Genomic DNA, 12,661 nt, shown 5'->3' on the forward strand with positions numbered 1-12,661 from the left:
TAAATGCGTTTTCTGTATGAAATACAGTAAAATGTCAAATAACATTGTTTACTAGCATATAAAAATATAAAACCCAAATAGTGATAACTCCTCTATATGCAGTGAAACCAACTTAATTTCATCAGGTTTACAGTGATAAAAATGTCTATATTCTACAATTGATAAAACCTCATTTTGAATTACTAAGGTTATGTTTACAGTTTGTATAAATCCAGAAACCTACCACTGGGGTCAAATGAGCCACTCTGATTTTACATCACTGGTACTTACCTCAGAATCTGTACAGTCCAGGGCAACCTGCTATGGATAAAATAGAGATAAATTAGATGACTTACAAAAAGAAGAGTTGTAAATGTAAGGAAATGGAACTTCATGTAGTTATGCTGATGAACTCTCTTTTCGTAAGTTCAGCAGAAAATTTGGAAAAGAGTGTCAAGTTTGGGCAGAAAATAATCAAAATAGGAGAAAGGAAAGTGTCCAAAAAAATTTATTTTTTTTTTAGGAAAATCTGCAAGATAAAAAAAATATATGTTTATCAAGAAAAGCTTTGAAATTGTATATTGGTTTTTACAAAAGTAAGGGGGAATCTAGTTTTGGAACTTCCAGTTTTTAGTCCTCCTGTTATTTTCATTTTCAGAAATTTCTGAAGAGCTAATGTACAATGTTAACTTTATGTCATTTTTACATTTGTAAGGGAGGTATGAAAGAAAAAGAAGTCATCATTTTGTCTAATATAAGCATATTAACAGTACCTTGGTTGACATGTTGACTACAGGGGTGTTTTTTAAGTTGAGAGGGATAGAATTGACTACTAATTAAAGCAAGACCACAGGTTAACACATTTGAAAATATGAATCTGCAATATTCTGGAAATTACATAGATAGATAAATAAATAAATAAATGGTAGACCTTTAGTTCATGCTAGAGTCTTCCTGTGCTAGACTGCATGATCAGTTTCTGATGTGCACAACAGGAGATTTGACTGAGAAGAGAAAATTCATTTTTCCTTGTGTGATAATTAAGATCTGAGACAAGCTGTTGAAAAAGAACTGATACAAAATCAAATAGGAAAAGCACTTAACATTAGAGATTGGTTAGGCAGTTGAGGTCTAGTTTTATCTATCTGAATTGTCGCTCAAAATTTGAAGTAAACTTTTAGACCTTTAAGCTGTTCTCTATGGGCATTTTTACACATGTAAGTGCCATAGTGCCAGGTGCTCTGAAAAGTGCCAGGCGCTGCAACACTTGCAGTTGTATAAGCTGCAAAATTTGTGTCAGGAATGAGAAAATGGCAACGGTAGGCTTTTGAACTAAAACACACTGGAGGTGCTTTAGTTCAAAAGTGCACCACTGCCATTTTCTGCACAGATGCACATTTCGCCACTTATACTAATGCACGCGCCACAGCAGACTCAATTAATTCATGGTGCATCATGGGACAAAAAAGTATGTGTATAAATGCCTGTTGCCTGGGCCCACCCAGAAATGAAGATTTGAATTACTGGCCAAACAATATTGGCCAAACAAAAATTCCTAAATATTATCCAAACTTCACCTCCTCTCACCCACCTTCTCATAGCCTTGCTGAGATCTCCTGAATTGCCGCAGCCTAGCCCCACAATTATTATCCAAATGTCAGGAAAGGGGGACCATTAAGGGATAATCGAGATCTAGGTCGGAGTAGGCAAATACAGCCCATGGACCACATCTGGCCTACCAGGTGATTTCATCCAGCCTGCAGGCAGGTGCCCACCAATTCACTGTATTTGGTCCAGCCCTAGGCTGTCACTGCTGTGCTTGCATAGGACCAAGCCCCACTCACTCCCATGGGGGCAGTGCATGCTGTAGTCCTACCCTTGCCCATGGGATGGCCCTGACCCCAGCCCTCCAGAGAAGCAGTAATGGATGGGGAAGGGGCAGTAACAGCGGGCAGGGAAAGTGGTGGTGGCAGCCACAGGCAGAGGGAGGGGAGGGGAGGGGAGTGTCTGGCAGGTGGAAAGTTAAGGAAGCAGCAGGGGAAGAGCAGCAGTGGGAGAGGGGAAGTGGTGTCAGCCACAGCATCAGGAGGCAGGTAGAGGGGAGTGGCAGTGGCAGCAAGTGGAAGTGAAGCAGGAGCTAGGCAGGTGCATGGTGCCCGTGCTGGTGCCGTGGGGCCAGGGCCGGTGAGGATCCAGGGCAAGGTGGCAGGAGCATGGAGCCTGGGCCAGTGAGGGCACAGGGTCTGCCTGGCTCCATTGGAGTTTGCATGCAGCTCCCAGGTTCTCTACCTAAGCTGCACACCTCTGGGTAGAGCCTCACATGGAGGCGGTGGCCTGACCCCACTCACTGCTATGTGCAGCCCATAGGAAACAGTGGGGAGCTCCAATCTATGGAACCAGGCCAGCTCTGCCCCTCTTCCTGCCATCCTGGCTGAGTCCCATGATCTGCACCACCAGCTTCATCATGTGGGGCTCCCCCCAGGAGCACGTGGCTCTCACACACCCCACCATACACATGGTACACACCCCAGCCACTCTTCCACTCCATACACCCCACAACCCCCATATACCCACAGCCCCCACAAACCCCATATCAACACCCACCCAACCCCACATCCATACACACCCTCCCCTACACCCTACATACAAACATCCCCCCACACCCCCCTACCTACCCACATCCCCCCACAAACCCTACACACATATCCACATACCTACACTGTCCCTCACACCCAGCATACACACCCACACACATATACCCACTCCTCTATACTCCTACACGCCCCAGACAGTATTGAAGAGTAAGAATGAATTTTGAGCTAGTATGCAATCACCTCTATTGATGCAAACATACACAAAACCAGGCAAAAATATTTTTAAAATAAAATTAAAATGTGTTGTTGTAAATGTTTGGATTTTTAATATACTATTTGGGCTTTTTTCTGGTTCTGAGATGGCAAACCCCCTATCCAAAAGGAGTACTTCTGGGAGCAAGGGGAGGGACTTCTGGTGGCGAAGGTCAGGAGTTAAGGGGTGGGACTTCCAGTCCTAAGATGGCAACCAGGGGACGGGTCATCTGTCAAGGGACAGCGCTACCCTTGTGGCATTCGACAGCTCACCAAAACTAATTAAGTGGCCCCCCACCTGAAATAACTTCCCATCCATGATCTAGGTCCTTTTGATGCAGGCAGCTCAAGAGAAGAGAACTGGATAAAAACAAATTTGGGGTAACAAACCAGAGAGGAGAACTGAGGGAAGAGATCACACCTGGACAAAGGGGAGAAAAGCTACAGTTTTTACCAGGGGATGTAATGGCCTTCAAACAAACACTCACTTGATTCATTCAAAGGAACTTGTCAACCCTGTTCTGGGAGCTTGTCTAAACAAGGTTAATGGACTTCATACAGGATGTGACACTTCTGTATTTATCCTTTCTATCTCTTTGATTACTGCTGTACAGTGTTATTTAGAAGCTTATGCTGTGCATTACCGAACTCTTCATTCTTTGCCTGCAGAAGCTTTTAAAATGGTTTATGCCATTGAAGAAATCATTTTGTTTTAAGTATAGACAGAGGCACAACATCAGTGCTTCTCTAAATGTGTATAGCCTGGGCAATTTTCCTCTGATGAATCTTCGATAGAGCACTTCGTTAAGCCCCATGTCAATTTCATACGTTTGTGGTGATTGCCAGGGAACACTTTGAAAAGAAACAGAATACAAGAAAAGCTAAGTTTTAACCTACAGAAATGTTACAAGCTGGATTGAGCTTTGAAAGGTGACTTTTCAGAATTAACAACAGGAGCACAAAATGCTGTACAAGCTAACTGGTTTATAAAAGTAAACAGAGATTTAAGAGAAGCCTTGACTGGAAACTGTAATTCTGAGGTACCAAAAAATCCTGGGAAAATTTTGTAGGTTTCATGTTTCCTCCTTCTCTGCCCATTCTGCCATGGCTGTGATGATAATTATACAGGGGTGAGGAATAAGTGTATAGTCCTCTTCTGTTTTGGCCTTGTGGGAAGGTTAATGATGAGGCATAGATTCATAGATGTTTGGGTCAGAAGGAACCTTAGCAGATCATCAAGTCTGACCCCCTGCCCTGGGCAGGAAAGAGCACTGGGAGAGTCAGGACTCTCCTACTACTTGTAACTTCCCATTTTTTGATACCCTTGCATAGCATAGTATAAATTTAGCATGCATCAGAGGCTAACTCTCGCATTCAAATTTTGTTTAATGTTTATGCTCGGAAACCTTGCTTTGTAAATTCTGCTAATAGGGTTTTTTTAATCTTATGGAATGACAGTTAACCATTAGAAGAATTTGAGACTTGTACTGAAACTCCATGAAATATTCATCACTTGTAAAAAAAAACAAACAAAAAAACAAAAAACCCAAAAAACAAAAAACCCAAAAAAACAAAAAGCAGTGTTTTAATGGTTGTTTTACTGTATGTCCTTTTAACTTAGGACAAATGTTGCAAATTAGCTAGAGAAATTCAACTTTACTATCTACAATGCAGGTTTATCTTCTTGGTATAATTGATGTAATTAAAATACTCATGCAAGTAGGGGAGTTTTTAATAAATAATACTGTATCTGAGTTAGTTTTGCTACCGACATATATAATCAGTTTTGCCTTGCTACATATATAATCAGTCTTAATGGAGTTATCTGCGTATTTATGGTGACTATAACCAATGCATTATTCCTTTGAATCAAGCATCTCATTTCATGTTACTAATATTACAACTTTGATACCCCAGTCTTCATCAAATGATGTGATCATCTTTTCTTATCTTCTATTTACTAGAATTTGTGCCATCTTACATTGTTTCCATATGAGACAGAATCAAACACAAACACCTTTACCATAATTAATCTCAGGTTACAGGCTACCACACAATTCTATTTCTTTTCCTTGGACCTTCCACTCCTTAAAAGAGGTTGGACCCCAGAAGGTAGCATAAACTGAAGTTGCTTTCTATAGAACTCTTAAATTTGTGCCTGTGTTGCCTGTTAAATTGTCCTTTTCAGTGAACTGGTCCATGTCTATTTTGAGAGTTTTGTATGGTAAATAACCAGAGAATCTCATTTTCAGAATGTTTCCAATAAAGCCTAACAGTGAAATATAAATGTGACAAATCTACTCTCTTCAGTGAAGCCTCAGGGCTGTGAAGCCCATCATCATTCTTAGCAGGAAGCAGTACCTGTCAGATGTTTTTGGACAGTGAATACAAAATTTGATTCAATGCAAGACACATTGTTTTCACTCAAAACACTGGTTGAGGATATTTTGGATAAATTGCCTATCAAAGAGCAGATTGAAGCACATAGAACAAAGAGTGAATGGTCTGGGCAACAAGATACAGGCTTTTGATGGTCCAATTGTGAAGCAAATAGCCTATTTTAGGAGCTATTGAAGGCTTCATTGCACAGAGATCACTAGCAAAATCAGCTTACTCAAAAATGCTTGAGTTTTAAGAATAGGACTTGTTTTTTCTTAAAGAAAGGACAGCTGCAATCTCTCTTCTGTAGCAGCCGTATGCATTATGCCTTACAGGACAAAAAGGAATGTGAAGTAATGAAAAGCAGTGCAATCAGTGCATGTTGTTGGCATTTTAAATGCATCTGTTTATGCTTATATGGGAGGACTAGGATTTTATTGATCTTCTGGGAGAAGTACATATTAAGGATTAAAAATTTCAGTGAGATATGGGGGACCAGGTGAACAAATAGATTCTTAATGATGATGGCAAAAGGCTCAGAAAATATTAAGACAGTAGTAGGTTGCATGGGATACCTTAATTCCATCATTTCCTAACTCCCAAGTGCTTGGCTTTGTGACTGGAAAGTTACTTTATATTTTTAACTTTTAACTGTAACTTTTAAAATATTTAAAAAACAGCCAAAGGATCCTGATATAAACCATACTGACACTCTACCTGGGTCATCAACACAATGTAGATTTTCAGATCTGCAGTATGATCCCTCTACCATTTGGGCTCATGCAATAGCTGGTTAGTGGCTGTTAACAGTAATGGCTTAACTCTTAATGGTTAACTCTTAAATGGACGCTCACTTTTCCAGTGGGTTCAACAGGTATGTGCTGACAGCAGAGTGATGTAGAGATCTAGGACTGTGGGGCTTAAGTCGAGGTTCTGTAGCAGAGTGTGCTTGACACAGGAGGCATGGAAGGGCAGCTCCGTGTCTTGGGCAGCTGCAGCGCACAGGACAGTGCCGGACTGCTGCAATGCTGATTACAGTGGCACGATAGTCCACTGCTATGATGGTAGCTGTTTTTGTGTGCCCCCCTCACAAATGCAGTGATGGGAGCTGCTGCCCCATGTCCTCCCTCTCCCTCCTCCCACCCTAAGCTACTGTTTGAAAGGTTCCTGTCCCACTTTGTGGAGCCAGACTTCTACATCTGCCACCTCCAGCCTGGCTTCATCCTGTGACATCTGTCATAGCCTCTCCTCACTCCTTTTTCCTCTGTCCTACTCCGTGGCACCAGCCCACTTGTAGCTCCTCACCTCTCTACATTCCCATGTGGATGTTCTGACTTCCTCTTCCGCCGCTGCCATATGGTCTGGACACCGGAAATTTAAGGGCCCAGGACAGCCAGTTTCCCTGCTCTCATTCCCTAACTACCAAGAAGACTAATTGCTGGGAAAGTTTTGTTTAGCATCCACAGGCCCATCCTAGACTATACTGTGTGTGGACACAATCTTCAGCAAATTCAGCTGCCAGACTCTAACAAGTCTCTATTAAGCACAGGTGCACAGAAATTTTCAGAGGCTCTTCACCTGGCCTAATTTGGATGGATTATCACAGGAACAGCAAAAGGCTGTCCTGACACCATGATGAACTCATTGTAAAAAAATCAGAACAGTTGCTTCTGGGGATGGAAGCATTACTAAATTTTTATACTACTTTTTTGCTATAATTACCAGTTTGTACACTTGAACTTTGATGCATGTATTAGGTACTGGAAAACAGAGTCTTAAAATGAAGTGTTTGATAAGAACTATAAGTGTTCTTATCTGTGCTGTCTGTATTTACAGTTAGTGGTCCTGAGATTTGTCTGTACTGTAGATATAACTACTGAGGGGTTTTTCCTTCCCAAAGAAGATGGTACAAACTCGTATTCTGTTTTACAAGAAAATACCAAGAGACACATCCAACTCCATCTATTAGGCAGCTAAGTGGTACTTAGGTGTCTAAGTACCATCCTATTCCATCCTGCTCAGGTCAAGTCCCTGAAAAAGTATTAATATAGCATAAAGTGTTGGGACATTGTTTTTCTTGCCATTTTTTTGTGATAGTCTTTAGGCTAAAACTAAATATGGAAATATGTACAAAAGTAGGCAGTACTGTTTTTTTCTAGGATTCAAGGAGGTGGAATAGGAATGCACTTACACTTTTTATGATACCACTTGGACACCTGTTAGGTAGAATAGAATCTGGCTCTATATTTGCATCAATTTGTGAAATGATCAATATACAGGCAGGAGCCATTAAGGGAAAAATACCTCTTCTTGTCTACATAGTTGGCCATTTTGATCTGCTGCCTTAGTGTCCTTATAGCCTTTTAGCCAAAGTCCTACCACTTGACAGGCTATATGATTTGCTTCCCTTCCTTTCTTCTCGTGTCCTTGTTGTGACAAGGCATTTAGCTGAATTTGCAGATTCTTTGAATCTGGCAGGGCTACACCATAATCACTTCTGCTATGGCCTTGATCTAGCAACCTCTGGCCTGTCAACTATGCGCCTTAGCACCCACACTGCCCCAGTCCCCATTTATTTCCTTAAAGACAGCCATAGTAATGCCAGTCAAGGATCCATTGGTCTGTGCTACATTTTTCTGCTGTGATTATTTTATTCTCCTGTGGTGACAATGACATGATAAATGACGTCTCATCTAACACATAAATATCCAAAACCTTGCTGGCACATATTAATGTTGCCATAATTTTGACTGCAGTAGGAAGCAGGGAACTTAACTACAGTTTCTCTCAGTGAATTTTTTAATTCCAGTATATACAGTGGATACACTACATGATGAATCTCATACAAGGTGATGGTTCTGATCATTCAACTTTGAGTGTGGATGCCAACCCTTTCCGTACATATTGTCACTTACATTATTTTAATTGCAGGATGCATCCCTTACAGCAGATTAATTTCAGTATGGAATATTGAATAGTTGGAAATGTACTGAAAAGTGTTTGCAATATTTGTTCTTTTTTAAGGTCCTCCTGAGCAGCAGTAATGCACAAGGAAGCATTATTGGCTGCACTGCTAGCATCATGGTGGCAACTGGTATGGGAGCACTTCTGGTTCTTTGCCCCTTTCCCCTGCCCCCCACCCCAAAGGTTGATACTCAAAGCTGGTGCCCTGGTCATTCCACTTTGTTATGCTATTGCCTCCTAGTATAAGATGTTCGTTATCACAATTTGCCAGACATAAACTATAGACTCATGATTTCACACTAGGGATGTAAATATCATTTTTAAATAATCATTTAATCTCCTTTAATTATACCGGTTAAATGATTAACCAATAACACAGCAGCTTGGACACAGCTGCTCCTGGCTTCTAGGGCCCTTTGACTGGCGGGAGGAGAGGAGGTGGCAAGTCTAGCCAGACAACACAGCCTATGTGAAGCACTGATTGACCCTTGGCTAAGATGGCCCTGAGCTCTTTAGAAAAGCTGGGAATGGGTATGGAGAACCAGCAGCCCCAACAGTTTTTCTTCATGTTTAATCTGTGTAAAGCAGTGTATAAAAGTCTCCAATCCTATTATCCTCTTATCCTTCCTGTTATCTGCGGCCAAGCTCTCAACTTTCCCCATTACTCAATGCCCTCTAGACTGCACTTACTTCCACTGTAACTCTTAAAGATTCCTTACTTTAACCATACTTTTCTCCTGCTTCTTTCTGTCACCATACAAGAGTGCTTCTTTGTCCTTGCTCCTGAAAAGACAAGTAAGCTGCACTTGCCCTGTATCTGAATTCCTTTTTTCACTTTAATTCTTCAGTACACTCCCTGCTTTTTCAGATCAGCTCTATTTTGGCATTCACTCTCTCTACTCTGCAGAAATGGTCCTTAGCAACATCTTTGATTTTCCATTTCCCATCCTTCATTTCTAATATTATTTACTCACACTGTGAAGCCCCAGCAAAGATCAGAACTACATTGTTCTAGGTGCTGTAAAAAGATGCCTTTGTCCTGATAAAAACAGATTAAGATAAAAAAAAGATGGCATAAAAAATGTTACCATCACCATTTTACAGATGGACAGTCTTTCTCAAGGGACACACATGTCAGTGACCAGAACTATCAGCCCCAGGACTCTGGCATGAGAAGGGGATGGGGGGTAAAGAAATGAGCCAGGCTGAAAAGAGCAGCCCCCCATCTCCTGTCTGTGGCAGAATGTGCTGCTCAGTGTGTGAGGGTTGCTGGGTGGCAGGAGATGGCAGCAGGAATGGGAGTCCCTGGAATAGTCACAATGCTTGTCCCTGGGATCAGGGTACCAGGCAAGGGGAGGAGTGAGCATTTACCTCCTTGCACAAAAGCCACCACACCTTTAAAAGGATTTCGTATCACCCAAGTTGAGAATTCCTTGGTTAGACAAATCCAGTATGTTACCACTTTACAGTAGTTTCCAACCTCCTGTGTTCTTCCAGCATTTTGTGTTCACTTCAAAATCCTGTTTATTATTATTGGGACAATTCCTCAGCAATCTTATTTGCACACTGTAGATTTGCTCCTTACAATCAGCAAAATGGAGGTTGAGTCTAGTTCCATCATTTAGAGAGAATTTTTTTGATGAAACTCAATTCCACTTGAAATCAAAAATAAAGTGTGTCTCTCTTGTAAGTATCCAGTAGCATTTTTATTCTTTATTTTGGTTTACAAAAGTTTTCAGAGTTACTGTTTCTAAGAATATTATAAGGGCCTGATCCAAAATGAAATGCACCTAGTCAAAGCCAAAGTAAACTAAAACTTTCAGCCATGGCAGCACTGCCTATGATGAAATTCAGATAAAAGGAAAGGTGCGTGAATAAATAGGCATGAATTAACTGCTACTAGAAACAGAATTAATAGTAGTCAACCTTTGCATGAAACTATCTGCCTTCAAACACTTGATATATTGTATTTCAAATATTTTGCCTGGGAAGGAAGTTCTAGTAAATTTCTGCAGTCATGGGCACTTGAAAATTATTGACAAGTTGGAGGGAATTCAAAAAATGGCAACTAACATCAGGAAGGGTCAGGGGAATTTGGCATGTGGAAAAAGATTTAAGGTGCAGTGTCATTCCTTTGGTCATAGAGTCTCCTAGTACAACTCTAGTCAGTTTCTGGTATATAACCTAAAGCATGGTAAAGCTTTTCAAACTCCATTTTTCGTTTTCATTTAAAGCTCCTTTAATCTGCCCCTGACTTTTTGTTTCAATACGTTATACACTCAGTGTCCCCATTTTGGCCCCCTCTTTTCCCTACTCAATGATCCCTTTTACCAATCCATCAGAACTGCTTCCGACTTTTTTCCTCATGCAAAGTCCTTGCTCCTGTCTTCTTCGTTCGGGTGCCTGTCTTCCATCACTTTATGCAGTGTTTCCATTCTGTTCTGCCTCTGCACTGTTTTTCTCTTTCCATTATCTCATTAGTCTGACTATTTACTAGATGGTATTGGCATCCACCTCATCACTGAATTTATAATGATCTCCTACAATGACTCCTATGGTGTCTGCATTCAAATCAGTCCCTGAGCATTGTCTCTGAAGTGTTCCTCCACCCCGCTACACCTCTGGCAGCAACTCATGTTGGTCATGGCTGAGCTATAGAAGTACCTCTATCAAAAGAAAGTTCCTCAGTTGCACAGGCAATGCATAAGTACTGACAGTGAAGGGACACAACTCCCCACCACTGCCATTGCTGCTGGGTGTTGGCTCCAGCCGGGCTCCAGACCCACACGCTGCCATTGGCACAGAAATCACACCACTGCTGCCACCCCCCCCCCAGTGCTGCTGAGCCCTGACTCCAGCCAGGCTGCAGACCCGCACCTACTGTCAGTGCAGAAATTGGGGGGGGGGGAGGTACTTCCCCGCGTGCCTCTCCAATGCATCATCAATACTTGGTTGCTTTCTCAGGGAGTAATTTCTTGCAGCTGCTTGCATTTGAGTGACAAGCAGCTCTGATTATGAACCCACATCACCTGCTGGAAGTCTCCAGCTTGTAGACATTCAGGCTGGAGCTGTACATAAGAATTTGAAGCCCAAATTCTTAAACTACCTGAAGGGGCCCTAGAAATACATTTGCAAACGTGTAAAACCTTATATAGTAATCTATACCCCAGTAAATCTGAGTTCACCAGGAAAATTAATAATGAAGCAGACTATGAGTCCCTGGTGGGACTCTACCCATGACTGGGCAGTACACATTGAGGGCTATAAGCTGTACAGAAAGGATAGAGTGGGGAGGAGAAGGGGAGGGGTTGTGCTCTATGTCAAGGTGCATTATATATCAACCCTTATCAAAATGAAATCAGAGGAGGAAAAGTAGAAGGATTGTGGGTTAGGATACATGGAGGTCAAGGGGAAAGACTACGAGAAGAGACTAGGGCACCTGGACCTCTTCAGTCTCCGCAAGAGAAGGTTGAGAGGCAACCTTGTGGCTGCCTATAAATTCATCATGGGGGCGCAGAAGGGAATTGGTGAGGCTCTACTCACCAAGGCACCCCTGGGGGTTATAAGAAATAATGGCCATAATTTAGCAGAGAGCAGATTTAGACTGGACATTAGGAAGAACTTCTTCACAGTTAGAGTGGCCAAAATCTGGAGTGGGTTCCTGAGGGAGCTGGTGCTCTCCCCTACCCTGGCGGTCTTCAAGAGGAGGTTAGACATCTGGCTGGGGTCATCTGAACACAGCACTCTTTTGTGCCTTTGCAGGGCATCGGACTCGATGATCTATTGAAGTCCCTTCTGACCCTAAAATCTATGAGTCTATGAAATACAATGCAAAATCCTCCAAAAACTCACAGCCAAGCCAGTTTTCTGAGTCAAAATCAAGTAAAATGGTTCCTCCTTATCTATTCAGTTCTGTGCGTAAGCAGTTATTACAATTTTTCTTCTTTAAACATTAAAGAAATCAATAAATCTAATTTTAACAAGAGCTTCTTCAAGAAGTGCAGTTAGCTACTGGACCAAAGCAAACATGAGTTAACTCACTGAAGACTGAGGTGAGATTTCTGTCTTTGTTACAATGATTAGAGTTGCTTTTTTCTTATATACCAGTGTGCACAAGATCACAATTTGGCCTAGTAGGATTACTTGCTAGACAACAGGATTTAGCCTTCAGAAAAAAAGCTTAAATGAAATGCCTAGTAGACTGTGACCTGGTCAGGACAGGGACTATTTTTTCCACACTTTGGGTACCACTGCAATCTAAACAAGAGATAAAAGAAAAGATGACAGCCATGATGGTTAACAGGTCAGTAGAATTAAAGATTCTAAAGCAAAATAAATATATCTCCCACTGTCATCTATATCTAGAGTCTTCTGCAGCATCTTTCTTCATTTGAAATGAAGATTTCTGTTTCTTCTGCCCCAAATACTCTTCAGTCTGCCCTCTGCTTTGGCAGATATGAGATTTCCATTTGGTTTAATTATTTTTTAGGGAG

General features: G+C 41.6%; 1 protein-coding gene across 8 annotated transcripts in view; it reads left to right on the top strand.

Moving 5' to 3' along the window:
• Positions 1 to 12,661, top strand: part of INPP4B (inositol polyphosphate-4-phosphatase type II B) — a 613,602-nt gene that overhangs the window by 566,163 nt on the left and 34,778 nt on the right. Inside the window, exon 23 of one of the 8 annotated variants that reach the window (XM_090036463.1) lies at positions 3,152 to 3,412. The exons of the other annotated variants lie outside the window; for them this stretch is intronic. Coding sequence (XP_089892589.1) covers positions 3,152 to 3,161 — 10 coding nt within the window. The 3' untranslated portion in view covers positions 3,162 to 3,412. Of the gene's footprint in view, positions 1 to 3,151; positions 3,413 to 12,661 lie in introns of those variants that run through there. 8 annotated transcript variants of the gene reach the window in all.

This window comes from Crocodylus siamensis, chromosome 2 (assembly GCF_052110815.1).
Source record: "Crocodylus siamensis isolate JL-2025a chromosome 2, ASM5211081v1, whole genome shotgun sequence".
Taxonomy (NCBI): domain Eukaryota; kingdom Metazoa; phylum Chordata; order Crocodylia; family Crocodylidae; genus Crocodylus; species Crocodylus siamensis.